This window comes from Rhinolophus sinicus, linkage group LG05 (assembly GCF_036562045.2).
Source record: "Rhinolophus sinicus isolate RSC01 linkage group LG05, ASM3656204v1, whole genome shotgun sequence".
NCBI classification, from domain to species: domain Eukaryota; kingdom Metazoa; phylum Chordata; class Mammalia; order Chiroptera; family Rhinolophidae; genus Rhinolophus; species Rhinolophus sinicus.
Window position 1 is genome coordinate 115,436,453 of NC_133755.1, and position 26,183 is coordinate 115,462,635.

At 35.8% G+C, this 26,183-nt stretch overlaps 1 protein-coding gene and 1 long non-coding RNA gene across 6 annotated transcripts; one reads left to right on the forward strand and one right to left on the reverse strand.

The window, feature by feature from the left end:
- Nucleotides 1–608: 608 nt before the first annotated feature.
- LOC109446301 (uncharacterized) lies at nucleotides 609–26,105 on the reverse strand. 5 transcript variants are annotated; one of them, XR_002137192.2, is made up of 6 exons: nucleotides 25,963–26,105; nucleotides 25,549–25,708; nucleotides 23,040–23,189; nucleotides 20,496–20,610; nucleotides 2,954–3,044; nucleotides 609–1,476 (listed from the first exon to the last, which is right to left on the reverse strand). It is a non-coding gene; the product is annotated as an uncharacterized LOC109446301 (long non-coding RNA). The 5 variants fall into 5 exon arrangements; XR_002137193.2 differs by adding an exon at nucleotides 4,803–4,917 and having other exon boundaries at nucleotides 25,549–26,105; XR_012496648.1 differs by adding an exon at nucleotides 21,705–21,789 and having other exon boundaries at nucleotides 25,549–26,105.
- Nucleotides 5,050–18,052, forward strand: IRAK1BP1 (interleukin 1 receptor associated kinase 1 binding protein 1). Its single transcript, XM_019729583.2, has 4 exons — nucleotides 5,050–5,661; nucleotides 11,423–11,488; nucleotides 17,114–17,244; nucleotides 17,351–18,052. The coding sequence occupies exons 1-4, from the start codon at nucleotides 5,347–5,349 to the stop codon at nucleotides 17,619–17,621; spliced, it is 783 nt and encodes a 260-aa protein (XP_019585142.1). The 5' UTR covers nucleotides 5,050–5,346; the 3' UTR covers nucleotides 17,622–18,052.
- Nucleotides 26,106–26,183: the final 78 nt, after the last annotated feature.

Here is a 26,183-nt window from a genome sequence, read left to right on the forward strand (position 1 = left end):
AAGGCAAGAGGTAATCAGATGTTTTGTTTGTTCATTTGCTTTGAGAAAGAGGTTTGCCAACAGCAATAGGCCTGTATATAGTACAAATAATCATTAATCACTGGGAGGCAGCATGGTACAGTGAAAGAGCATTAGACTGACTGCCCAGTGACCTGGGGCACATAACTTTAAAAACATTCTGGTTTGTTTTAATTTATTCATCTGTAAAATGAGACTGTCTCTTCTAGCTTCCAAATTCTGTGTTTTCTTTCCCATAATATTTCTCTTTTACTTCATCAAACTTTCAGATATCATCTTTTTTCTCTGATAATTTTAATAATTTATTTAGCATCTACCTCACTGTGCCCTGTTAGACCTCTAATGAGTGGTCATTTAACCAAGATGTTACAATAATTCTTTTAAAATAGTGAATAAAGTATTTGTGAGAAGAGAAACAAATTATGTAAGTAGCCCTCTCTTATTTGTGAGAATTTCACCAACATGTCACGGTATGAATTTGACCATTTCTTCTGCATAAACTCAATAAATTGAATAAGATTGCCTTCCTAAGTCATGTATGTATTTGCAATGTCCTACTAACTAGGTTAGTACTTGAATTTGAAATTAAATAATTTTTTAAATTTAATTTTATTACTTTATTAGTTTCAGGTATACAGAGCAATGTAATAGTTAGACATTAAAATCCCTCATAAAGTGATAACCCACTCCCCCTATCTACTACCCCTCTGACATCTTATATAGCTGTTACAATATCATTGACTATCTTCACTATGTTGTACTCCACATCCCGTGACTATATGTATTAGGTTGCTGCAAAACTAATTGTAATTTTTGCAATTATTTTGAATTGCAAAAATTGCAATTACTTTTGCACCAACCCGATACATATATATTTAGTTATAGTTGACATTCAGTATTATTCTCCTTCAGCTTCAGGTATATAGCACATTGGTCAGGCATCTACACAGTCTATGACGTGATCCCCCTGATAAGTCCAGTGCCCATCTGGCACCTTACATGATTTTTACAACATTGTTGATTATATTCCCCATACTGTATTAACCACCAATTTGTATTTAATACCTTAACCTTTTTCACCCTGCCCCCAGCTTCATTCCCATCTATCACCCTGATACATTTGGCACCATACCTAGTTATTACATATCATTGACTATATTCTTTATGCTATACCCTACATCCCCATGACTACTATCTAAAAACCAATTTGCATTTCTTTATCCCTTCCCCTTTCACCCATCCTTAATCCCCTCCCATCTTAAAGAAGTCCTTCTAAGATTCCTTCTAATACTGGGTTAGTGGTGATGAACTCCTTCAGCTTTTTCTTGTCTGGGAAGCTCCTTATCCGTCCTTCAATTCTAAATGGTAGCTTTCCTGGGTAGAGTAATCTTGGTTGTAGGTCGTTGCTTTTCATCACTTGGAATATTTCCTGCCAATCCCTTCTGGCCTGCAAAGTTTCTGTTGAGAAATCAGATGACAGTCTTATGGGGGCTCCCTTGTAGGTAACTAACTACTTTTCTCTTGCTGCTTTTAAGATTCTCTCTTTGTCTTTAACCTTTGGCATTTTAATTATGATGTGTCTTAGTGTGAGCCTCTTTGGGTTCATCTTGTTTGGGACTCTGTGCTTCCTGAGTTTGTATGTCTACTTCCTTCACCAAGTTCGGAAGTTTTCTGTCATTATTTCTTCAAATATATTTTCAGTTCCTTGCTGTGTCTCTTCTCCTTCTGGTAACCCTACAATGTAAATGTTGCTACATTTGATATTGTCCCAGAGGTCCCTTGAACTCTCCTCAATTTTTTTGGATTCTTTTTTCTTTTTGCTATTCTGGTTGGGTGTTTTCTGGTACCTCATCTTCTACATTGCTGGTTGGATCCTCTGCTTCATCTAATCTACTGTTAATTCCTTGTAATATATTCTTCATTTTCATTATTGTATCCTTTATTTCTAACTGGTTCTTTTTCATGTTTTCCATCTACATTTTTATGCTTCCTATCTTCCTGCTGAAGCTCTCCCTGAGATCATTGAGCGTCCTTAAAACCAGTGTTTGGAACTCTGTGTCTGGTAGATTGCTTATCTCCATTTCATTTAGTTCTTTTTCTGGAACTTTGTTCTATTCTTTTATTTGGGACATGTTCTTTGTCTACCCATTTTGGCTGCCTCCTTGTGTTTGTTTCTATGTATTAGGTAGGGCTACTATGTCTTCTGGTCTTAGTTGTGTGGCCTTATGTAGTAGGTGTGCTGTGGGGTTCAGTGGGACAGTCTTTCTGGTCACCTGAGCCACGCACTCCAGGTGTGTCCCTTGTGTGGGTTGTGTGTGCCCTCCTCTTACAGTCAAGCCTTGATTAATAATTGCACATCAATGGGAGGGACTGACCCTTGGGCTCACTGGTTGTGAGGACTGGCTTTGACTACAGTGGAAGAGTTGTGCAGAGGCTGATCCTACAGAGCAGAATCTGCCTCAGCTGGATTCTGGTGTCTGCCTAATCCATCATTTGGGTGTGTGAAATTAAATAATTTTTGAAGGTTAAAAAAGCTATTGTCAAAGCTATCTCTACTCCACTGTTTTCAAAGGGAATTAATATCAAGAAGCAGCAGTCTTTGTGGACATGAGAGTTTAACAGCCTAAATTTATAAACAAGCTGTCAAAAATTTTTACTCTCATGGATACAAATTGTGTAAATCAGTTAAGATATAATTACAACGAATAATTATGACTATTACTATAGTAGTTTCATTTACAAAATATTACTTCTACCCTAATTAACAGAGACATCCAGTGTTTTGCCTAATTAAAATGTAAGTCATTACATTATGCTTCCAAAACATGTGAAAACCAATAATAATAAACCAGATAATGTCAAAGAAAACCAGTGATGTGAAATGGATTAGGGAGAAAATGAGTAAAGTGAAAAAAGATTTAAACCTAAAGCTTACCTGGAAAATCGAAGTGTCCAAGAGGTCAGTAAAGTATGTACTCAGAATCAGGTGGTTTCCAATCCAGCAGCAAAATACAGGACAGCCCTGCCTAATACAAAGATGATACAGTGAGGAGGCAGTCTCACATTTATTTTCCCTCTGAGAGTAGAGATGGACTGGAGAATACTTTCTGGACTAGTTTATAAGTTTCAAGGTGAAGACATAATCATTGGACTCCAGAATTCTGTGTAAGGTGGCCAGGGGAAACAAGTAAATACACTTGACTGGAAGAAGTCACCATGGACACAACACGCCTTATGCCCACTATCCTGTTCTACCTGTACCATTTAAGGTACCAGAAGATAAACATCTGCAACCTGTAACAAAGCAAAAAACAAACCTGGAAATACAAGAAGGAGAGCTATTTCAAGTGTTTGGGGTATTTGTGAGATAAGGCAGTTTCTTATCTCCATTTCTGGAAAGCCTGAATCCAATTACTTTTTCAAACAACAACAACAACCTGACTTCAAACAATATTAACAACTACCTCTTTCTTTTTTCTAGTCACACACTCATTTCTTAACTCTCTGTCATCCAGTTTCCAGTGAAACAATACTTTGAGTCACTAATAATCTTCTAAATATTTTATGGTTCCACAACATTGTGTTATCTTAATCTCCCCCCAACCTCCTTGAGCCTTCTTTTCTACCACTGATTTCTTCATTTACTAATATATTTTCCATAGGTAAATCACTACAAAGTGTTACAACAAAGTTTAATGCAATTCAGTATTTCTAGCTTCTTTTTTAACACGTCCAGGACCTTAAGATTCTTTAGCCAACTGTAATGAATGTCTTTCCTCCTCCTTTGTTAAAATTGTTGAGAGCTCTTTTAGTTTCAGTTTTTGTTTAACCATTCCCACAGAAATACGAAATCATTTCAAATTAATTAAGTTAAATTTCTAGACATATGTTATCAACTTCTGCAATTACTGTTGTTTCTTCTATACCATGTCTTCCTATTGGACTTACTAATATTACAGAGGCATATTCTATAATATTTCAGTGAGAGTCTATAGGTAGCAAACGCCCTTAAGTCTTTGTATGTCTGAAAATATCTCCATTTTCCTCTCATTCTTAAGAGACAGTTTAATACCTCCTTCCAGGTTAATTCATTTTTCTCCCTCAGCATTCAGAATGTATTGTTCCATTCTCTCTCTCTCTCTCTCTCTCTCTCTCTCTCTCGTTCAAAATTGTCTAGTATAAGCTGGGTCCTATTATAGAACAGCAGCCCAAAAGAAATCCATATCAAAACATGAAAATAGTACATCTGGGACACCTAGCAAGATTAGAGGGCATAAGCAAACTGCATGAGCAGGTAATCCAGACTTCCATGCCACCCACCAGGATTGCATCAGAACACCATTCTCAGCTCACACCAATGGTTATACAGGGGTCTTGTATGAACAGCTAAAGGACAAGGAAAAAGCCTGAGCTTTTATGGATAGATTCATGGGTGGGTTGGCTCGATAAGCAGGTACCAGTCGGAAATGGAAAGCAGCCGCATGACAGCATCACTCAAGGTACCCTTCAATGACCATGAAGAGCAGAATTTTTTCAAAGGTGAAGCTTTGAGCTATGCACCTAATGATCCACTTTGTGTGAGGCTCTATAAATTCCTTAAGGCTGAAAGCTATGCAAGACAGCTTTGAATTCTCCTTCTATTTTCCACTATTTTCAGTCAATATTCTTAATTTTAAGATAACATAAAATTCAGTCAAGCTACTAATGCAAAAAAGGGGGAGAAGCTTTTATGATAAGCATATAGAAATATTTTACAGAATTCCAGGGCAGGAATGGAAACACACCAAAGAAAATTCCAGAAACAGAGGTTGGAATTGCATCTGGACTCTTCCTCTAGCTCATCTTTTTTCCTCTGAATGTATGATTTCCTCTCTTCTCTCTCCTTTTCCCTCCTCCTCGCTAAAGCCAGAGAAAACAATGCTGAAGAAAATCAGACTATCTTTGGAAAAATTTAAAAGCAATCCCACTCTGCCCCACCTGGCCTCAGGAAACTCTTCTTAGGAGGACTCCAGGCGCCGGAGCAACGAGGAGGGTGGACATGGAAAGGCGGAGCTCACTGTACGGGATGCCGCAGAGAAAGCTTACTAAGATTTTTTAAGGCTGTGAGGTAAAGCCGTTAACAACTATAACGACCCTCTCACCCAGCACCTTGCAAAGTTGCTGTGGCAAAACTCCCCTCAAAGTGCAGACTGTTCTCCTCCACAAGCTCCGGGACTTCCAAACCCTTCCCGGCATCCTTTGCGCCGGGCACAAAAAAGCCCTGGGGCGCGCGGGCCCCTTCAGCCACCGTGGGCTCCGAGTTGCTGTGGAAACCCAACTGCCATCACCATGTCGTTGCAACAGGCCCCTCAGTCTCGCGTGTTCGTGGAACTGGTTCCATGGGCTGGCCGGGGCCAGGAGAACAGTCTCGTCTCGGGCGGCGATACGCTGCCCGGCTTCCGCCGTCCCCTCCCCGCAGCACAGGCCCAAAATGCAACCCGGGAGGTGCACGTAAGTGGCACCGCGGAGGTGTCTGTGAGCCCCGACAGGGCGCAGGTAACGGTGCGCATCAACAGCACCAAGGAGGCGGCGGCCGAGGTCAAGAAGAGCGTTTGCCGCCGCCTGGACTACATCACGCAGAGCCTTCAGCTGCAGGGTCTGCAGGTGAGAGCCCTGCCGGGGAGGAGCCTCCAGCCGCACCGCCGAGGTTCCGTGCCGACGGCCCCTGGCGCAGGGTGGAGGCGTGGGACACCTTTGTCTCATCGGTATTCCCGGCACCATTACCTGCCAGAGTTAATCTTTACGATGAAAGTAATTAATTGGTCGCAGTGACTTGTAAAATAAGAAAATACAAATTGAGTTGGGTTTTATAGGGTAATATTTGCTGCAATAATTTTATTTTTAACCTTGAAATGATAAACTTAAATTTTAAACATTACATGTAAATGCTTCTCTAAGAAGTGTGCTAGACACTAATCGTGTTGTTTTTCTGCACCATGGAATTGGCGAGTGAAAAGCATGGCCTGCTTCCTCTCAACCATGTAAAGCTTTGCATGGAGTGGTTCCTCAGTATTTTTTGCAGAGTTATGGTGGGTGGGGTGGAGGGGGGAATCATATCCATTTTCTTTTTATAAAGACTCTTAAATTTTTTCTCTATTTTTTAAATTAAAAAGAAATTAAGCCAGTATATTGTAGATGCCACATATATTAAATACCGCTACTTACCAGAAATGTACGTGAAACAAATCACTAAATAAATCTTACCTTAAGTCTACTTCTAAGGAAAGAAGAAAAAAATGAACAAGCCTTATTTAATCTGTACAACATCCCTATCAGGCAGATTTTAATATCCCCATTTTCCAAATTTAAAGACGTTAATAATGATCTGAACTTCAGCCAGGGTGGTATTTGAACTCCTGCATTCCTGTAACCAAAATCTAGGTTGCTGCCAATTATGCCAGGCTTCAGATAATTAGAGTGAAATAAAATTAGAAACCACAGAATGGGTCATCTATCTCAATTCCTTCATTTTACAGAGTAGGACTCTAAAGGTCAGAGTTGTGATTTATCCAGGATAACACTGAGTTTTAAAAATGCTTCCAGTTTGTTAGAAATGACACAGCCCCAAAAGCAAGTCTTTATTATTTTAAGAAAATATATTTGTACTGCATTTACAAATAGAGTCATTTAAAAAGGCATTTAGAAAAGATGTCTCTAAATGATTTTACTGTTTAGAAGAATTCAAATGATAATTAGAATAATATTAATAAAGTGAGTTTACTATGTTTAATTTGCAGAAAAATATTTCCTCAAAAAAAAAATACTACTAGTCTTGTTTGAATATTAACAGTTCTTAAGTTATTTACATAAAATGTATTCTACGTTCACATGGCTGTAATGTCTGATATGTAAAACAAAATAAATTACTATGTCCAGGTTACAGTTAAGATTACATTAAAATTCAGTGTTCCAGGCAATACATACAGAGGTCAGTGATCTCCCAGTTATCGCTGCTAATGCAGGAAAGCAATCGTGTAGATAATCTGTTCAGCAGATAATGCCAAAATATCATTTATATTACTTTGCAGGAAGAATTATAATGGGTCTTCACAAAATATTCATTTTAAACTTTGGAATCTTGATTTATAAACATCACTCTCCTGCTTAATAGGCTCATGTTCCAAACTCTTTTGCTTTAAAGATGGAACCAAACACTATTCATTTCGTCTTTCTCACCTGACTTACTCCCATTTTTTCCCTTTAAAAACCAGCCCAAGTTCACCTCCGTGGCATTCCTTTCCTAATCTAACACTAGTCCCTGTCATGCCACACGCCACTCCCCACTTGTAATAAAACTTATCACTCTGTATTATAGTTGTTGCTTTACTTGTCTCTCTTCCATATCCTAAACCTCTCCAGAGCAGAGACCTTTTTATCTCATTTGCCTTGCATTCATGGCTTATGCTTCATACATGTCACATAGTATATACTCAGAAAATGGTTTGTGAATTAAAAGAAAAATAATAAATGAAGCACTAAATGAATAAACTGTTAGTTCAACTATATTATAGGTCAGATATAGTTTTATAATCATATAGTTTCACATGTGAAGGCATAACTGTCATTTTCAGTGTTGCTTTCATGGAAAAGGTTTTAAAGTTCTAAGCAGCATTTACTCATCCAACCATCAAACATTTGTTAAGCATTCCCTATCACTGTTCATTTTTAAATTGCACTTAACATGATATGTAATTATTCTGTTTTCTGGTTTGTATGTTCCTCCCATAGGCTCTAAGCTCCAATATTTGCTTACTCATAATTGTATTTTTTTTGATAAATGTGTAATGGATGCCTCAAGCATGTTGCTAGGCACCAGAAATAGAGAATGAGTAAAATTTAGGCACTGTACTGAAGGAGTCTTATGTTAGGAATAGACTAATATATAGTAAGTGTTGGATGAAAGTATGTACATGATACAATATAGTAGGGTAAGAAAAAAAGTAATGTTCATTTTACTTGAGGAATTCCAGAAAGAGTTCATAATGGAAGTGACACTTGTGTCAAATCTTAAACAGGGGCTGAAGGGAAAGCATTCCAGTTTGACACTAGAATGCAGCAACTATGTATTCAGAGCACTATACGCAGTTCACTATGGCTAGGACACAGGAGGACTTGCAAAAAAATGGAGGGGAATCAGAGAGATACGCCTGAAGAAGAAAGCTGTAGGCAGAACATGGAGGAAGCCTTGTGTGCCATACTGAGGAGTTTGGGTATGATTGAAAATAACTGCTTACTATTGCTTGACCTTTTATAAATGATACTCACTTCTACCACAAGAGACTGGTAGTTTGGTTGCTGTTTTGCAGATAAGAATGCTCAGGACCGGAGTGATTATTGGCAGGTAGCTTGCCCATGGTCACACAGCTAGGAAGTAGTATAGTCTCCAGTCAAGAAATTTGACTTCGGGGTGGCCGGTTAGCTCATTTGTTTGGAGTGTGGTGTTGATAACACCAAGGATGCCGGTTCAATCCCTGCATGGGCCACTGTGAGCTGCACCCTCCTTAAAATAATAATAATAAAATACAACACCTTAAAAAAAAATTGACCTCAAAGTCCATATTCTTAACCATGATAGTATGTTGCTGCTTTATTTTCTTGGCAGCGATTGAGTTTTTAGGTAGAGGATATAGAAAGTGCTATTGATAGCCCACACTTGTATCCCTTTCCACTTCACATTTGTGTGCATGCAGTTCCCTCTGCCAACACTTGTGAACTTTCTGCCAGCTTTCCCTGGCTGCAAGAATTCACACTGCTTACAATTGGGCCAGTCAGTAGTGCCAGAGAATTACTAGGTTGGTGCAAAAGTAATTGCCGTTTAAAAGGTTAAAAATAATTGCAAAAACCGCAATTACTTTTGCACCAACCTAATAATGGTCCCTTCCCCAGTTCTGGCAGCTTTCAACTAACAGCTGAGGGCAGTAATGGAAAGAGGCCCCAGATTCCTCAGGCTGGGATAACCTTGAGGCATGTGTTCTACCCCGGTTCCCAGAGCCTATCTTCAAGAGTAAGTTCCTGTTGCCCACAGTGGTGACTACTTGACAATACACCCTTTACTGCCTTGCTTTCCTTCTCTGTTTCATTTCTCACTCCTCTATGGAGGTTCTTGGGATTGTCTTAAAAAGTAACTGCTTATACTCAAATCCTTGTCACAAGAGTCTGTTTCTGGGTGCACCCAAATTAAGATAGGGAGGAGCAGGAGCAGTCTGAACATATATATGAGTTGACTTTAGTTTTTCATTGCTAATAGTGGTGATAAAATGAATATCCTTGTTGCTAGGTATTTATACATGTTCTTAATAATGTTCTTTGGGCATTGATTTCTGGCTTATTCATATTTTAAGGCTTATGAAAAATCATACTCTAGGAAGATAAGTTTATGTCTTCACTAGAAATATATTCTTGACACAATGCACATTTTCTTCTTTAACTTTGCAAATTCAGTAGTCAAAAAACTGTTACTGTTTTTTCTTTGTACCTTTTTTTTTTTAACATTTGAGGTTAAACATTTTTCATGTAAACTGCCAGTTCATAATACTTTCCCTTTTTTCTACTCTATTAATTTATGGGAACTATAAAAATTAAGATTATCAACGCCATTTCTCTCATAAATTGCAAATTTTTCCCAATATCATATTTGCCATATAACTTTGTTTACAGTATTGAACATTCAAAATATTAAAGATTTACTTAGTCAAGTTCATTAATCTCTTCTATATGTTTTTTGCCTTTGTTGTAATTCTTATTGGGTCCTTCCCAATCCTAAAGCTATATAACCATTCTCCTGGAATCTTTAGGGACTCTTTATAATACATTATATCTTTGCAGTGATTGGAATTTATTTTGATATAAGGAAAAAGGTTTTGTTATCTCCTAAATGGGTAAGTCGCTGTACTGAAATAATTTCCTGAAGTCTGTCTTTCCCTTACTGTGTGTGCAAAAACCTAACTCAAACTGCCTTTAAAAATAAAAATGAAAAAAGGCACATCTGAAAGAACAGAAGATATATTTACATATCATAAAAGAATATTAAATGACAGAAAAGTTTCATATTAATCAAGCAAATAAAGCTGATTACAAGCAATATATACAGTACTGTTTTATATTTATCTGTGTTCTGAATTTTCTGCAATGAGCAGTTATTACCTTTATCATAAAAATGCATTCATATTTTCATGGGGGTGACAAACATCAGAGCTATAAACTTCAGTTAAAATTTTCACGTTATAGCTTTTTAGAATTTTTCTGGATAATATAAACTGCTTGAAATTACTTTATATGTTAAAATTCATATGCAGCTAAATCCCCTACAAAATAAATTATAATCAAATCATTACTGGGCATAATAATCTTTATATTTATTTGCATATATTTTGAAGGATGCAAAACTTTTGTAAAATAGAAGTTCTGCCTGTCCCCATGAGAGTGGGTGAAGAATTCATTTCACTAAATTTTAAAACCCTTTTGAAAAATGAATAAGGTAGTTAACATTTTTATCAGACTTGTGTACCCTATATTTACCCAGAAATTCAGAAAGTACTCATATTTTCTAAAAACGAACTGGTCTGGGTCTAGTTTTAAGGAAACTTTTATATCATAATAGCATAGCATCTGTATTTGCTGAGTGCCTTCTCTGTGTCAAGCACCTTATATAAAACTTGTTATTAAATCCTCAAAACAATTCTATGCAGTGTACATGCATAGAATTTTATAAATGCAAAAACTAAGGCTCAAAAAAGCAAGAATAACTTGCCTAACATTGCATACTATATTAGTATTCAGTAAATTTGTATTATTTATAAATTAAACATTTTAAAAACTCCAACACTCCTGTAACATTCAGAATGTTTTATGTACAAACAATTGCACACACAATTCTATGCAGTGTACATGCATAGAATTTTATAAATGCAAAAACTAAGGCTCAAAAAAGCAAGAATAACTTGCCTAACATTGCATACTATATTAGTATTCAGTAAATTTGTATTATTTATAAATTAAACATTTTAAAAACTCCAACACTCCTATAACATTCAGAATGTTTTATGTACAAACAATTGCACACACATATATATATGTATATATATATACATATCTATCACGCTAAGTTCATACTTTTTGTACAAACTAATGTAAAAATTACTACAAATGGAGTGACATTTATGTTGAAATTTTGAGCAACTATTTGTAGGCTTCTGAATTTATTTCATATTACTTTTAGGAAACTTCTAAAACATCAGGCAAACCAGTTCTTTCTGCATATTTTGTCATTCTGCTTTTAATAAGTTCAGATTTCTACTTTATGTTTTAGAGTAAAATCCATTTAGTAGCCAAACATTAGTAATTATACCCCTGTACTTTGTTTCAGGCAGAAAATGTAACTGTGACAAAGGATTTTAGAAGAGTGGAAAATGCTTATCACATGGAAGCAGAGGTATGTACTTATCTTAACAAATAATTGGAAACAGCATGACTTTGTGGGGACAATTTGCATTTACTTTTATTCTTGAACTGAAATGTACAAGAAAAATGCTTCTCATGGTATTGATAAAATACATTTTTCTCAAAATCATTTTTGGTGTTACATATCTGTGTGAGCTTTAAAATAAAGTTAATGAGATTTATTTAAGAGAAATTGATTTGAAATGGAATAAAAATAGCAAAGGGGAAATAGCAGTTAATTGCCACCTGAATAAATTTTTAATTGTTATCATTACATAGTGAGCAGGAAACACTACAGGAGAGAAATTTCTTCTTAGATATAAAAGCAAATTGAAAAAGTCATAACATAAAGGATTGAAACATTGTTCATTCTTTTGTTTCACAATGCAATGTTATAGTAAATTCAGATTTATTTAGAAATAAAAACTACTCAACTTTTGCACAAATTAAAAACAAAATAGTTTTTGTACAATTAATGATAACATTTAGTTCCTACAATTGCCTATACTTTTCACTTATCTTTAAAGATGTTATAATCAGGATTTTATGAAATCAGTGTTTTGGTTATGGTTGGGTTACAGGACTGCTATCTGTTTCTGATTCTGAACATCTTGGGGTATGTGCTTGGTTCATGCTGCCACCTTGCCACAGGAAACAAACAAAAATGGAGTTAGAGTAGAATCTTTATCTAGTCAGAGAATCTTTGTCTTTATAGGTAGAAAATACCTCAAGAAATCACCTAGTCATATCTTAAAGCAGATACCATTATTTCTCTAATTTTAAGGGTGTAACCTTCGGCTCAGATCGCTTACTTTCAGACCCTCAAAGATCATATTACAAAGAATTAGAATGGGTATTAGAATCCATAATCCACTGTTGCCCCAATAATTACGCTAGCAGTTTATTAATTTCTCCACTTAAAATTTAACTACCTCAAGGAATTTAAAAATTACTCATGATAATTTTAGGGATTCATTTGGCAAAAGTTATTTTGTACTTGTGGGAACCAAAAACTACCTTTCAAAACAGGGTGAAGAGCAGTTTGGTAAAACTGCATATTTAGGTCAAAAGCTGGGAGTTGTTCTAGCACTGCTCCAGTAGTTACTGCCTGTTAGGACTTCCGGTTGTAGTGAACATAGATAGGCTCATGTTAACCTAGCTAATGGGGTTTACTGTGAGGGTACACCAGGAGATAAGAAGGAAAAGGAACAGTCCCAGCAGACACACAGCCTGGCTTCATAGAAAACTGGAATGTTTTTCAGACTGCGTTGTCGGGACTGAGCCTCCAGGTACAGAAAGTGACTTAGAGCTGCTTGTTTTGTTTTAAGACACGACTAAATGAGGACTTGGCTAAATTCTGCTCCTCTTCCTTCTGCTGTACTTACCTTTTTAATGTCTTGTATTCAAATTTCTTAAGAGAGAATCTGGTTATATTTTGTATAGGGCTCCCTGGTAATCAGAAGTCTTATGTCACGCAGTCCAATACATGATTATCCTTGGTCAGCATCAGTAGTCAGCAGAGACCAGGATGGTGGGGTCACGAGGTACAAAGTATGCTAACCTGTGTAAGAAGGTACAAAGTACACTAACCTGTGTAAGAAGAAGTATGCTAACCTGTGTAAACCTGGCTTTATTATGGCTGTGGATGTAGTGAACACAGAAACCTAATGTCTTACATATACCAATATTCTCAATGAGAGTTAAATATAGAGAATAAGATTACATGGTACACCATTACTTTTCATTTAATATCTGAAATTTTCATCCTGAAAGGCACTTTAGAAATTTTTTCTTTAACCTTCCACCTACCATGCTGCCTCTCCCTATTTTAAAGATTAGAATACTGAAAGTTAGAAATTATTTCAGCAACTTCTTTAAGGGTAGGTGAGTGGTGGTATGCTTGGGGACAATGTCAAGAGATGATAAGACAAACCGCAGACTTGGAGAAAATATTTGCAAAACACATTTATTTTAAAAAACTGTTATCCAAAATATATAAAGAACTCTTAAAACTCAACAATAAGAAAATAACCCAATATATTCGTAAAAATGAGCCAAAGACCTGAACACACATCTCACTAAAGAAGATATATAGATGACAAGTAAACGTATAAAAAGATGTTCCACATCATATCTTATTAGGCAACTACAATTTAAAACAATGAAATGCCACTACACATTAGAATGACCAAAATCTGGAACAATGACGTCATCAAATGTTGCAAGGATATGTAACATCAGGAACTCTCATTCATTCCTAGTAGGAATGCAAAATGGTACAACCACTTTGGAAGACAAAGGTTCTGATATAAAACTAAACTTACTCCCACCATATAATACAGCAGTTGTGCTCACTGGTACTTACCCAAAGGAGGTGAAAGTTTATGTTCACACAGAAACCTGCACATGGACATTTATAGCAGCTGTATTCATAACTACCAAATTTTGTGAGCAACCAAGATGTCCTTTAGTAGGTGAATGAATAAATAAACTGGTAAATCCAGAAAATGGAGTATTATTCAGCACTAAATAGAAATGAGCAATGAAGTCATGAAAACAGGGAAGAACCTAAAATGCCTTTTAGTAAGTTAAAGACATAATCTGAAAAGGCTACATACTGCATGATTCTAACTACATGACATTCTGGGAAAGGCAAAACTAGAGACAGTAAAAGAATCAGTGGTTACCAGGGGTTAGGGATATGACTAGAGGGAGCACAAGGAATTTAATATAAAACACCAAGAGTGAACCCTAATTTAAACTAAGGACTTTGAGTCATTAAGATGTGTCATTGTAGGTTCATATATTGTAACAAATGTACCACTCTGGTGGGGAATAGCGATTATGGTAAGAGGGCGGCTATGCGTGTGTGGAAGCAGGGGCTGCATGGAACATCTGTACCTTCCTCTCCATTTTGCTGTGTGCCTAACACTGCTCTAAAAGAATTAAGTTAAATAAACAGAAAAACAGATCTGTGGCTTCCAGGGACTGGGATCAGGGGAGCACAAGGGAATTGGGGGAGATTGATGGGACTCATAATGGCTGCTACATAACTTCATGCATCTGTCAGAATTCATAGGACATATACTAAAAATGGTATATTTTACTGTAAGTTATACTTTAATAAACCTAACTTTAAAAATAAATGGGATGGATAGGCATACCACGCTAACATGAATCAAAAGAAAGCTGGGGTGGCTATGATAGTATCAAAGTAGATTTCAAAGTAAAGAAGATTACCACAGATAAACAAGTTGATTTTATAATGTTAAAGGGGCCAATCAAGAGAATATAACAATCCTAAACACATATATACCGTCTAATATCAAAGCTTCAAAATACTTAAGGCAAAAATGATAGAACTGAAAAGAAATAAGTCTACCATTTTAGTTGGAGCTTTCAATACTTTCTCCATAATTATGAAATCAGACAGCAAATCAATACAAATATAAAAGATTTGAATAACACTATCAACCAATTTGATCTGCTCATTCCAACTACAGCAATCTACACATTCCTTTCAAGCACACATGGGACATTTGCCAAGATAGACTATATTCTGGGTCATAAAACAAGTCTTGATAAATTTAAAAGTATCTGAACCATATAAAGTTAAGATTTTTGACCACAGTATAAATAAATTAGAAACCAACAGAAACATCCCAGAAAAATCGCCCAAATATTTGTAATTTAAATAACATCCCTCTCACTAACCCATGGGTCAAAGAAGAAATTAAAAGATAAATTAGAAAGTGCATAAATGCAAGGGAGATATAATGCCAATTCTGTACAAACTTTTCCAGAAAATAAAAAGGAGGGAATACTCCCCAACTCATTACCTGGGGGCAGGAAAAAAAAAATTACAAGCAAAGAGAACTATAGACCAATATCTATTGTAAATATGTGCAAAAATTATATACAAAATTTTAGCAAATGAAATCCAGTGATATAGTATAAAAAAAGTAATACATAATGACCAATTATGGTTCATTCCAGGAATTAAATATTGGTGTAACATCAAAAATTGGATTATCTGATTTACCATATTAGTAAAGTAAAAAAGAAATACCATGTGATCATCTCAATAGATGCAGAAAAAACATTTACTAAAAATCCAACATCCATTCCTAATAAAAATTCTTGGCAAACTAGGAATAGTAGGGAACTTCCTCAAACTTATAAAGGGAACCTATGAAAATTCTACAGCTAACATCATATTTAATGGTAAACACTGATGGTTAGGCTTTGTGGCTAAAATCAGGAACAAAATAAATGTATCTATTCTCATGACTTCTATTGAACATTGTACTTGAAGTTTTCTAGCTAGTGGAGTCAGGCACGATAGTGAAATAAAAGGCATCCAGCCTGGGAAGTAAGATGTAAAATTGTCTTTATTCATGCACAACATGACCACCTATGTAGAAAATCTTATGGAACCTACAAAAAAAAGCTGTAAGAACTAATAAGCAGCAAAAATATAAAATACCTAGGGATAAATCTGATTTTTAAAATGTGAATGACCTGTACACTGGAAACTATAAATCATTGCTAAGAAAAATTAAACAAGACCTAAATAAACGGAGAAACATGTTTGTTATTTGGAAGACTCAATTATCATTAAGATATCAGTTCTTCCTTAATCTATATATAGATCCACTGCAATCCCAATCAAAATCCCAGTGAGCTTTTTTTAAAAACAGAAATTGACAAACTGATTATAAAATACATTACTTACTTAGTATTCAAACCAGATAGAACATTAGTCTTCACTGGGTAACATTTACGATTTAAGGCAACTGCTCTGCATTGTACAAGATGACTTGTGAGGTTACCTCACCCCTCTCTTTCTCTTTGCTACTCCAGTCTACTCTCTAGTACCTTTACTTTTTTATTTTACACATTGAGCTTGTGTAGTTTCCTTAGAAGAAAGGTTTAGTCTTCTCCCATAAAAAGTTTTAAGATTACAATTTTAAAGTATTGCTGAATATAAGGACTGCTCCAAATATTTAAAGACAGAGGACATAATGAAATAGATGAAGTTCCACATATACAGAGGTGCCAAAAAAATATATGCACATTTTAAGAAAGAAAAAATTGTATTAAAATTGTAATACACAATATATACTGATAACAAAAGATGAATACAAGTCATGTGTATACATTTTTTTGGCACCCCCGGTATATCTGAAAATAACTACTGGAAGAAGAAACATATGTCACTGACAGCACTGAAGTATGATGTAATTACTGCTAATAAGAAAGCTAATGGATAGGTTTGACTAAGGAGTCATGAAAAATTTATCAGGGTTAGAATTTAGCCACATAATAAAGTTGAAGGGGAAACCCTCCAATTCTCTTTCATAAAATACCTGACTGGTTTAAAATGTATTTTAAAATATTCAAGTTAATATCAAATAAATTATAAAATTCATAAGCAAAAGTAAATTTAATAACAAAACAATTTAGCTTTAAGTATCAAGTAGGCATTTCATATCTGTTACATACTATAAAATGAACTCACTGTAATAAGGCTTTACTTTTTTTACTCGCATTTAGGGAAAATTTTGAAATAATTCATCAGGCATGAAAACAATTTCAAGTGTCATTTCATTTACAGGTCTGCATTACATTTACTGAATTTGGAAAAATGCAAAATATTTGTAACTTTCTTGTTGAAAAGCTAGATAGCTCTGTTATCATCAGCCAACCCCAATTCTATCATACTCCAGGTTCTATTGAGAATCTTCGGTAAGTTAAGCACATCTTTAACTAAATATCAATTAATTAAACAAAACTACGTAGTGCTACAGTTCATTGAATGTCATATTAATAATCTCTGCATTTAATTTCTAAGACGTCAAGCCTGTCTTGTTGCTGTTGAGAATGCACGGCGCAAAGCTCAAGAAGTCTGTAACCTTGTTGGCCAAACTCTAGGAAAACCGTTATTAATCAAAGAAGAAGAAACGAAAGAATGGGAAGGCCAAACAGATGATCACCAGGCATCCAGACTCTTAAGTTCATTAACTGTACAACAAAAAATAAAAAGTGCAACAATACATGCTTCTTCAAAAGTATTTGTAAATTTTGAAGTAAAGGGGAAAGAGAAAAAAAAGAAACATCTCTGAAATCCCAACCAAAATATACTGTGTTTGTATCTTTTTGTCATTTTTATATTTTTATAATGTTTGCTTTTGTCCTGAATATATATATATATATTGTATCGTGTATAAAGTGTTTCTCCCAAAAATCTGTCAATCCTTGAATATAGTCCCACGGAAAACTTCTCTTTACTTTCTATTTTTTAAAACTTACTATAGGAAATACTCTTTGGAAATAAATATGATATGTGCACACTTGTATAATGAATTCATATAGATGCATGTATAAGTAATTTTTACATTTCTGCTATAGGAAGAAATAATGACACAGTTATTAGCATGATTGTTAACAGTAATACAAAGAATGAAAAGCGATACATAACTTTTAATTAAAGGGTAATGAGATATACTAGGGCAATATTTTGATGCCAAAAATAAAAGACAATATATGGACCAGACCCTCTTCATCAGAGCTTCTCTGATTATACCAGCACACTCCAACACAAATATAATGGAAGCCACATAGGAAATTTAAAATTTCCTACTAGACATATTTTAGAAAAGTAAAAGGAAAAAAAAGAAACAGTTGAAACTATTTAATATTTAACCTAGTGTATCCAAAATATCATTTCAGCATGTAATCAATATTTTAAAAATTAATGAATACTTTACATTCTTTTTTATACTAAGTCTTCAAAATCCAGTGTATATGTTATATTACAGCACATCTCAATTCAGATGCTAGATTTTCATTAGAAATACTTTATATTTAAGTGTCCTAAAATTTAGTTGAAAAAAATAGATTTACACACCCAGGTTGCAAACATGCTTAAAAGATCTAGTAACTGTATCAAGTATGTTTTTAAATTAAAATTTAAATAAAAATTAATGTTCAGTTCCTTGGTTGCATTAGCCACATTTCAAGTACTAGAAAGCCATAAGTAGCTAATGGCTACCATGTTGGACAGTGCGGGGTAATACACTGAGATAATACTTATCCTTAAGGCTATTTTAGATGTAACAGTAAGTACATGTCATTGCCATTGCATTACACATTATCTACAGGTGATCATAAGCCAAGTCTCTTAAGCAGCATAGGCCTTCCATTCTCCACCAAATAACCGTGTTTCCCCGAAAATAAGACCTAGCTGGACAATCAGCTCCAATGCGTCTTTTGGAGCAAAAATTAATATAAGACCGACCCGGTATTATATTAGACCCAGTACTATATTATACTATACTTATAGTAATATTACATATATTATATATAATTTATTATATTGCATTATATTACATTATATTAAAGACCCAGTCTTATAGTAAAATAAGACCGGGTCTTATATTAATTTTTGCTTCAAAAGTTGCATTAGAGCTGATTATCCGGCTCGGTCTTATTTTTGGGGAAACGGTAGGTCCTAGGATTTTTCCTTTGATATATCTTGATACTCATATACCAATATTTCTTTCCTATAACATACTCCAGTATTGTAGTTTCCATCCCCACCTACTTTCTTAAGTTGGCAATGGAACAATTTTATCCATCTTTTCTGAGGTGTCCTTGGCGGGAGGGAGTGTGGAAGCCAAGAACAGTTTTAGAATCTGACACCACTATGTTTAAACCCAGACCTGACGACTGGAATGTAAGCTTCTTTAGGGAGATGTGTCCTTCATGTTCACAGCTTCATTCTCAGACCCAGCATAGTACCAGAGCCAACACAGAGCAGGCTCTCAGACATCTGCTGAGTAAATTTACCGGTGTATAAACTTGGCAAGGCGCTTTAATCTCTTTAAGTTTCTCTTTGCTCACCAATGAAATGAAGCTAATAATACTTACTTTGCAATGCTACTAAAAGATTAAAGTTGATAAATACTAAGACCATGAAAATAATGCCTAGCACATAGCGCTCAGTAAATGGCAGCCATTATATGAACTGCATTCTTTGATTATTGTCAACCGAATTAAAAGTTGGCTTTTCCAAATCCAACATAATATGAATTTTTAGTAATATTAAAAATAATTTACAGAAAACTAGCTTAAGATATGTTGAATATTTTGAAAAAAAGTTAAATTATATCTTAGCTTTTATTTATCCATTTGGGTAGAAAAGTGTTACTGGGGCCGTACATCAAGAAAAAAAATTTTCATAATCAATAAAAATGTATTCAGGTGGGTAGATTTTTCTTAGCCTTGGCTTCATTACATTTTTGGTTCCATCATATTTGGTAAAGAAGGTTTTCAAGTTAGCATGAAATACCTAAAATTTTACTTTGTTAGCAAACACTTCTTAAAATTTACAGGAACTTTTAAAGATGTTGCATAAAAAAAAAATCCTCTAAAATAGACAGTCCTACAATTCTATAAAACAGCTAAAAAAAGAAATTATTTAAAGATTAGACTGATTTATGTATGATATCCTGTGTACTTAAGAGTAGGGGTGTATCAAATTTCGTTGATAGTTGATGGCAATTTAATTTCTGTCACATGGCATACACTGGAGTCTCACAATACATTACTTAGGGGACCTGTGCCACAAAGCATGCTAGATGAAACCTATCCTGAACTTAATCCTGACAAAATTCCTTTCTTCTGAACCTCCTTTTAAAAAACCTTTCCAGACAGCAGCAAGTTATAATTGCTGTTTTCTAAAAGAAAGAAATTTCTAATTAGGATATTTGAAACAGACCCACTACATTCTAAGCTCCTTTTTAGAAGCAAATACTGTTAAAATAAGGCTTCTGGATATTGATAAAATTTAGGATTCTGTTCAGTTAGATGCAAAATTATATTTTTTTGTAGTAGTAATTTACCTTTTTTATCAGTATTCTGATTTGACAGATAATTTGAGTTCATTGTAAATAAATACGACCTGGAAAAATAATTTGTAACTTAAGATGCTATACCTCATATCCCATAATTATTATGTCCTCCTCAGGAACATATGGGTAGGTTGAAGATATCCCAATTCTGTCAGACTTGGTGATGAGAATATGATAGTGAGGAATTCTTTTCACTGGCCTAAAAAAATAAAAACGTGAATTATGAGATCAAAAGTGGGAGTTAATATATCCTATCTATATTATAAAATTATATGGGAGACAAATGTTTTATCATTCATCCCAGAAAAAAAAAAAACAACACTATATATTACAGTTGACCTTTGAACAACATGGGTCTGAATCTGATGGGTCCACTTAAACACAAATTTTGTTTCAGTAAATACCTATACTGTTTTCAGTCAGTGGTTGGGAGTCTGCAGATGCGGAGAGCCAACTGTATGCATTCATTTATGCCATTTTTATATAGGGGACTTGAGCATCCTCAGGGGTCCTGAAACTAATCCCAAGCAGATACTGAGAGACAACTAGGTTTGGCAGGTGTCTAAAGCTATATGCATATTTTCACTGTGTGGTGGTGGCAGTCAGCACCCCTAGCCCCCACACAGTTCAAGGGTCAACTGCAGTATAATTAAAATAACATGAACATTTACTGTTTTTAATGCATATTGTATTTGCAGCCAAATAGCTTCTACTCATAAATCTAATGTGGCCTAAATTACTTGAACAAGTTCAGTTATGTTAAAAGACTAGAATTCACAGTGGCTAATCCAAGTCAAATGCTGCTCTCAGGATGAGGTAGTCATTTTCAAGAGGGATCATTTATACTATTGTATTAAAAGAATAATACTCTTCTATAGCTTGTTTATCAGGAGGATATTTCTGTTCCAGCCACTCTGCAGGAGTGTGGCTTCGACATCCCAACTAACAGTTACTCCCTGATAGCCATGGGGGGTGTGATGATCACCAATCCTACCTCAAAATGAACAAATGCAGGCTTTGGACTTCAAATGTAAGTTGGTTCTATTGTAACAGTGAAAAAACCAAAAAGACTAAGCAAAAAACATTATTTGCTACACAGGGCTTAAGATTTATCAGGGTTTCATATGCTCAGTACAATTAGTAAGAGATAGTGAATCAGAAACTAAAATTAGTTTCCACACTAAAAGATGAAAAGCCCAGGTGTCAGGAAAGAGTGCTAATCTAAATGATCATGAAAAAAGTTAGTGATCCCTGAATTTAAAAAACAAATCCTCTAAGTACTATGTTACTTACCATCTATTGGCAGTGGGGTTTGTGTGTGTCTTTTTTTTTTTTTTTAATATAGTGATTCTATCACTTATCCTCTGTTTCTTCCTGTCTACAAAGTTTTGGGTCAAGAGTCAAAAACAGGTAAATAGTGCCAACATTTCATACATACATCAGTTTTACACTGATCACATTACACCTCCTAATTATTTTCTGTCTCTCCCAACAAGTCTATGAACTCCTCAAATGTCTTAAACATTTCTTTTCTCAGTACCTGGCTCATAAAAAGCTAAGAAAGAGAAAAATCTAACTGTCAGATGCTTAAATTGAATTTGTTTCTATTAGCATTAATTTTACTTTCAAATCTATTTTAGAAAATCAAATTTGTATTTGATAGCAATAATGAATTTGTAGCTCATACAAAAACTTTATTGAATCAGGCATATTTATTGTAATTCCATTTAAAAAGAATTAGTATAATTATTCAAATAAGTCAACTCTAGCCCAAGTAAGTAAATAGAATCAAAAGAAACTTATTCTTAGTTTATGCTAATTCAATCGTGAAAAGTCTAAGATTATTACATTCATTGTTGGAGTAGGGGTGAAGTGTAATTAACTCAGATCAATGTCAACCAAATAAAATACAAAATTATTTTTAATACAGCAAATGTTTTACTAACTCAATATCTGCAAAGTAAGCAAAGATTTCTTCTTCATCTTCATTGTACCTATTCCTAAAATGATAAAGCTAAAAAGTAAATATAGTTCAGAAATTACACTTTGTCATCTAAAGTTACTAAGTGACTTTATTTCCACAATTGTTTTGAGCCCCAATTTGCCCATCATTGCTAAAGCCTAGTTTTTAAAGAGATTTTAAGAAGAGTTCCTGTTTGTTATTAAAGCTAATGGCATTTTTAAGTATTCTTATCACTTAAATATTGTTGAAAAGTACTATACTAATTTCAATAAGTAGATGTAGAGTTACACTTTATGGAGCCACTCTCCCCTGCCCCCCAAGAAAAAGACAAGGAGGGAAGATAAGTATAGAGCTTCCACTACAAAAGGAGAATGCATACTGATCGAGGATTAGTTTTTTGTTATTGGATTTTTTTTTTGTGGATGATTATATCATTGTGTTAGGGGATTCCTATTCCTGGACTTAACTTTTCAACATAAATAGTAAAATTTGTACATGTTATTTTATACCTTTTGCCAAAAGCCACTAAGTTAATTAATCATTATTTTCTGCCCCCACAATCCCAAAATATAATCTTAAATGATGTAAAGATCTCCTCTGAAGGATAGTAGCTAATTTTTTAATATCGAAAGAAAACAAAAAATAGAGTTACAATACAATACAACCTTTTTCTCCTTGAAGATTCTGAGCAGAATCATTGCGGTGCCTGAGATGAAACACTGTGCTGGTAGAGCTGCTGGTAAAATACAGAGCTGCAAAACCATCAGTACACTATTTCAAGGAATCTCCAGAGTGACATTTTCCAAGATGCTTTTCTATGTAGTATATCAGGCAAAAAGAAGAAAAATATGTTTTTTTACCATTAATGTATAAATTCCTTTAGCAACATTCACATATGAAACAAAAGATGTTTTTTTCCCAATGCTACTGCCGAATTTAGTAAAATACTCATTTTTATTTTTTGGTATTGGATTGAAAACTTATTAGAAGCATTACCAGGTAATTAGGTTTCTTCCTATCTACAACTACTCTTCTTAAAATAAATGATAGCATAACTTATTTCCCCTGATTCAAGCACCAGTTCTTCCACAAAACTTGGGTTGATTTAAAAAGTGTCTTACATTTGTGAGTCCAGATAAAAGCTCACTTGAAATATGTAGTTAAAAAATACCTTAGTTAAAGAGAAATCTTAGACTTCAAGAAAAGCTTCACTAGGAATAGAGGATCCTTTCTTAAGGGGGATTGAAACCCCTGAGACCCATTTAATCCATAGTTTCTGTGTTAAAACAATAAAAGGTTAGAAGTTGGCACTGAGATTGTTTGTGTGTTATGTGTTGAACACACACAGGGGGAATAAAAAATTGAAATAGCCTAATTACATTAAATAGACTTTTTTTGCTGAGTTGGGCTATTCTCAGTCTGGTAACTGAGATAGCACTTGTTGGTCAGTATAATGTAGGTGTTTATATTATTGCTGCAGTGTGTACATCCATCAAAAGAACTTGTGGTTTTAGACAGGTAGTGGAAAATCAATGTGCAATAATTTCTTAAGCCACCATCAACTGACTCTTCACCAACAGTAGTCTGACTGGTTTCTTTTCTGCCTTTCAACTTCTTTCTCAGCATCAAGATTGTTTCTTAATTTACATGCAGTCCTAGAGCTGAAGGACCACAGAGGTCAACTCTGGGCCCACCTTCTACCTAATCCCAAACCTCTTCGACAGTATCTTTGATGAGTGGTCAGCCAGCTTTCAGCATTAGAGCACTGATAGAAAACTATAAAGAGTAACAGCATGAAAGGCCAGTGTTGGGACTAAAGAGAGAATATAAAATGAGAAGAGGGAAAAGTGTATATTGAGGAAGAGGAAAACTGATTAATACGAAAGGAAAGCAGGCACATAACAGAATGGCCTGGCGCTTAGCCCATCCTTCTCTTTCCCTGAAATGTAAAGATTTTAACCTAGCTTCTCTCAGCAAATCCACTGCATATACAAGTGTAAGAGTGCATTTATGTTTTATAAAGTACATCAAGGATCCCCCTGAATGAAAGTATAACTTAAGAGACCTGTATTTATATGCTCTTTTTTACTTTCTGATTCCAACCCAAAACGCTGGACTTTAAAGTCATGAAAAATACAGAAGAATTCCACAACCTTAAATCTGAACATCACGGGTGGACAGTCCATCATTTCACTGTCTAGAAGAAAGGCCCTAAAAAAACAGTAATTTACTCCAGTAACAATAAAAAGTGGTACAAAGGCTGAGATGATGTCCAGGTGGGATCTGTATGGCTTACTTAAGATATGTTAATCAATTACAGTGTGTGGAGCTTACTTGGATCATGATTCAAACAAACTAAAGAAAAATATTCAGAGCAGAAGATATTTGGACATTTAGATACTGACTAGATGTTTGATGCTATTTCTGTTTGCTATTTTTCATAATATGGTTGTTAAAAATGGCATCTTTGCATTACAACATGCTGTTTCTGAAAGGAACACAGGAAAGAATGAAAAGACTTGGATGAGTCACAAAAAATGGACATGCAGAGTCTGAAAGACAGGCTGCAGATGCCCAAGCCTTGATATTTATGACTGATACTAAGGATGAGCTGTAGGAGTGTCAGAAGAGAGGGCGTTTGCTAGACTATAATGGAGAGAAACTGGAGTTGCTACTTAGGATGACAGTGCAAGGTCCATGAGAGGGGATGAGGGCATGCTTGGGTGGGTGGGGGCGGGGTGGGGGTTGATCAGGTCACAAGAAGAATGAGAAGAGGATACCGGTTTCTCCCTGCATAAAAAAGAGATTGTCGAGAAATATTGAAAGTCTACCATGTGCGTACCCCAGTCCTGGGAATTACGGGAAATTCAAGAGAAATACAAATCCCAGAACTTAGTTCAGGAATCAGCATCAGAACAACATCTCCTGAGTAAATTAGTCATGGAAAGCAGTTAGCTTAGCGATAACACTTTTCAGAAAAATCCATTTCTGGTACAGTCAACAGCTACTGTTTCAAGAATTATAAATACACAGATGTAAACCTAGGTTGTGTAATAGCTATGAAATAACCTGAAGAAGCTGAAGAATGGGTTGAATCAAGGAGAGGAAACATGACATCAACCAAAAAGAGAGTTAAGGTGTAGATGACAAAACGCAAACCGAATCAAAACTCACCTTGAGGGAGCAAGATAAATAAACACTTGTCCTCTCCACAGCCCCCAAAGGAGCAATACATTATACACGTCTCCTCCTTCCTCGCACCAAAATGCCTAAAATGACGCAAGGCGAGGGAGAAGGCGCCGCGCTCGCCCTGGCTCCAGCTCAGTCCTGCTACCTGTCAAGAGGTGCGGGTGCTGAGGGCGCTCGCCAGGCCTGCGCTCCGTCCCGGGGTCGCCTGTCCCCTGCTGAAGCGGGGTCCGGGCCGACGCGCCGGGACAGAGCGCCAGGACACAGCAAACCGTGCGCGGCGGGCAGAGCCTCGACAGGTGGAGGGTGGGAGACCCCGGATGGGCCCGACCGCAGCGCAGGCCGCCACCGCGCGCCCCCTCCCTCCGCCCGTGCAGGCCAGTCCCCGCGCCCGCTCCTCACCGCGGGGAGGGGCGCAGGCGGCGGCGGCCGGGACAGCAACGGCGAGAACCACGCTCCGTCGGGGAGAGCGGGCCCGTCGCCCCCACTTCCGCCGCGTCGCCGTCCCCCGGCGTTCAGCGCAGGCGTCTCCGCCGGGCGCGCTGCGTACAGGAGCCGCCGCGCACGCTCTGCCGGGGCGTTTGCACCGCGAGGCGCCTCCGAAGCGGGTCCAACGGCACCTT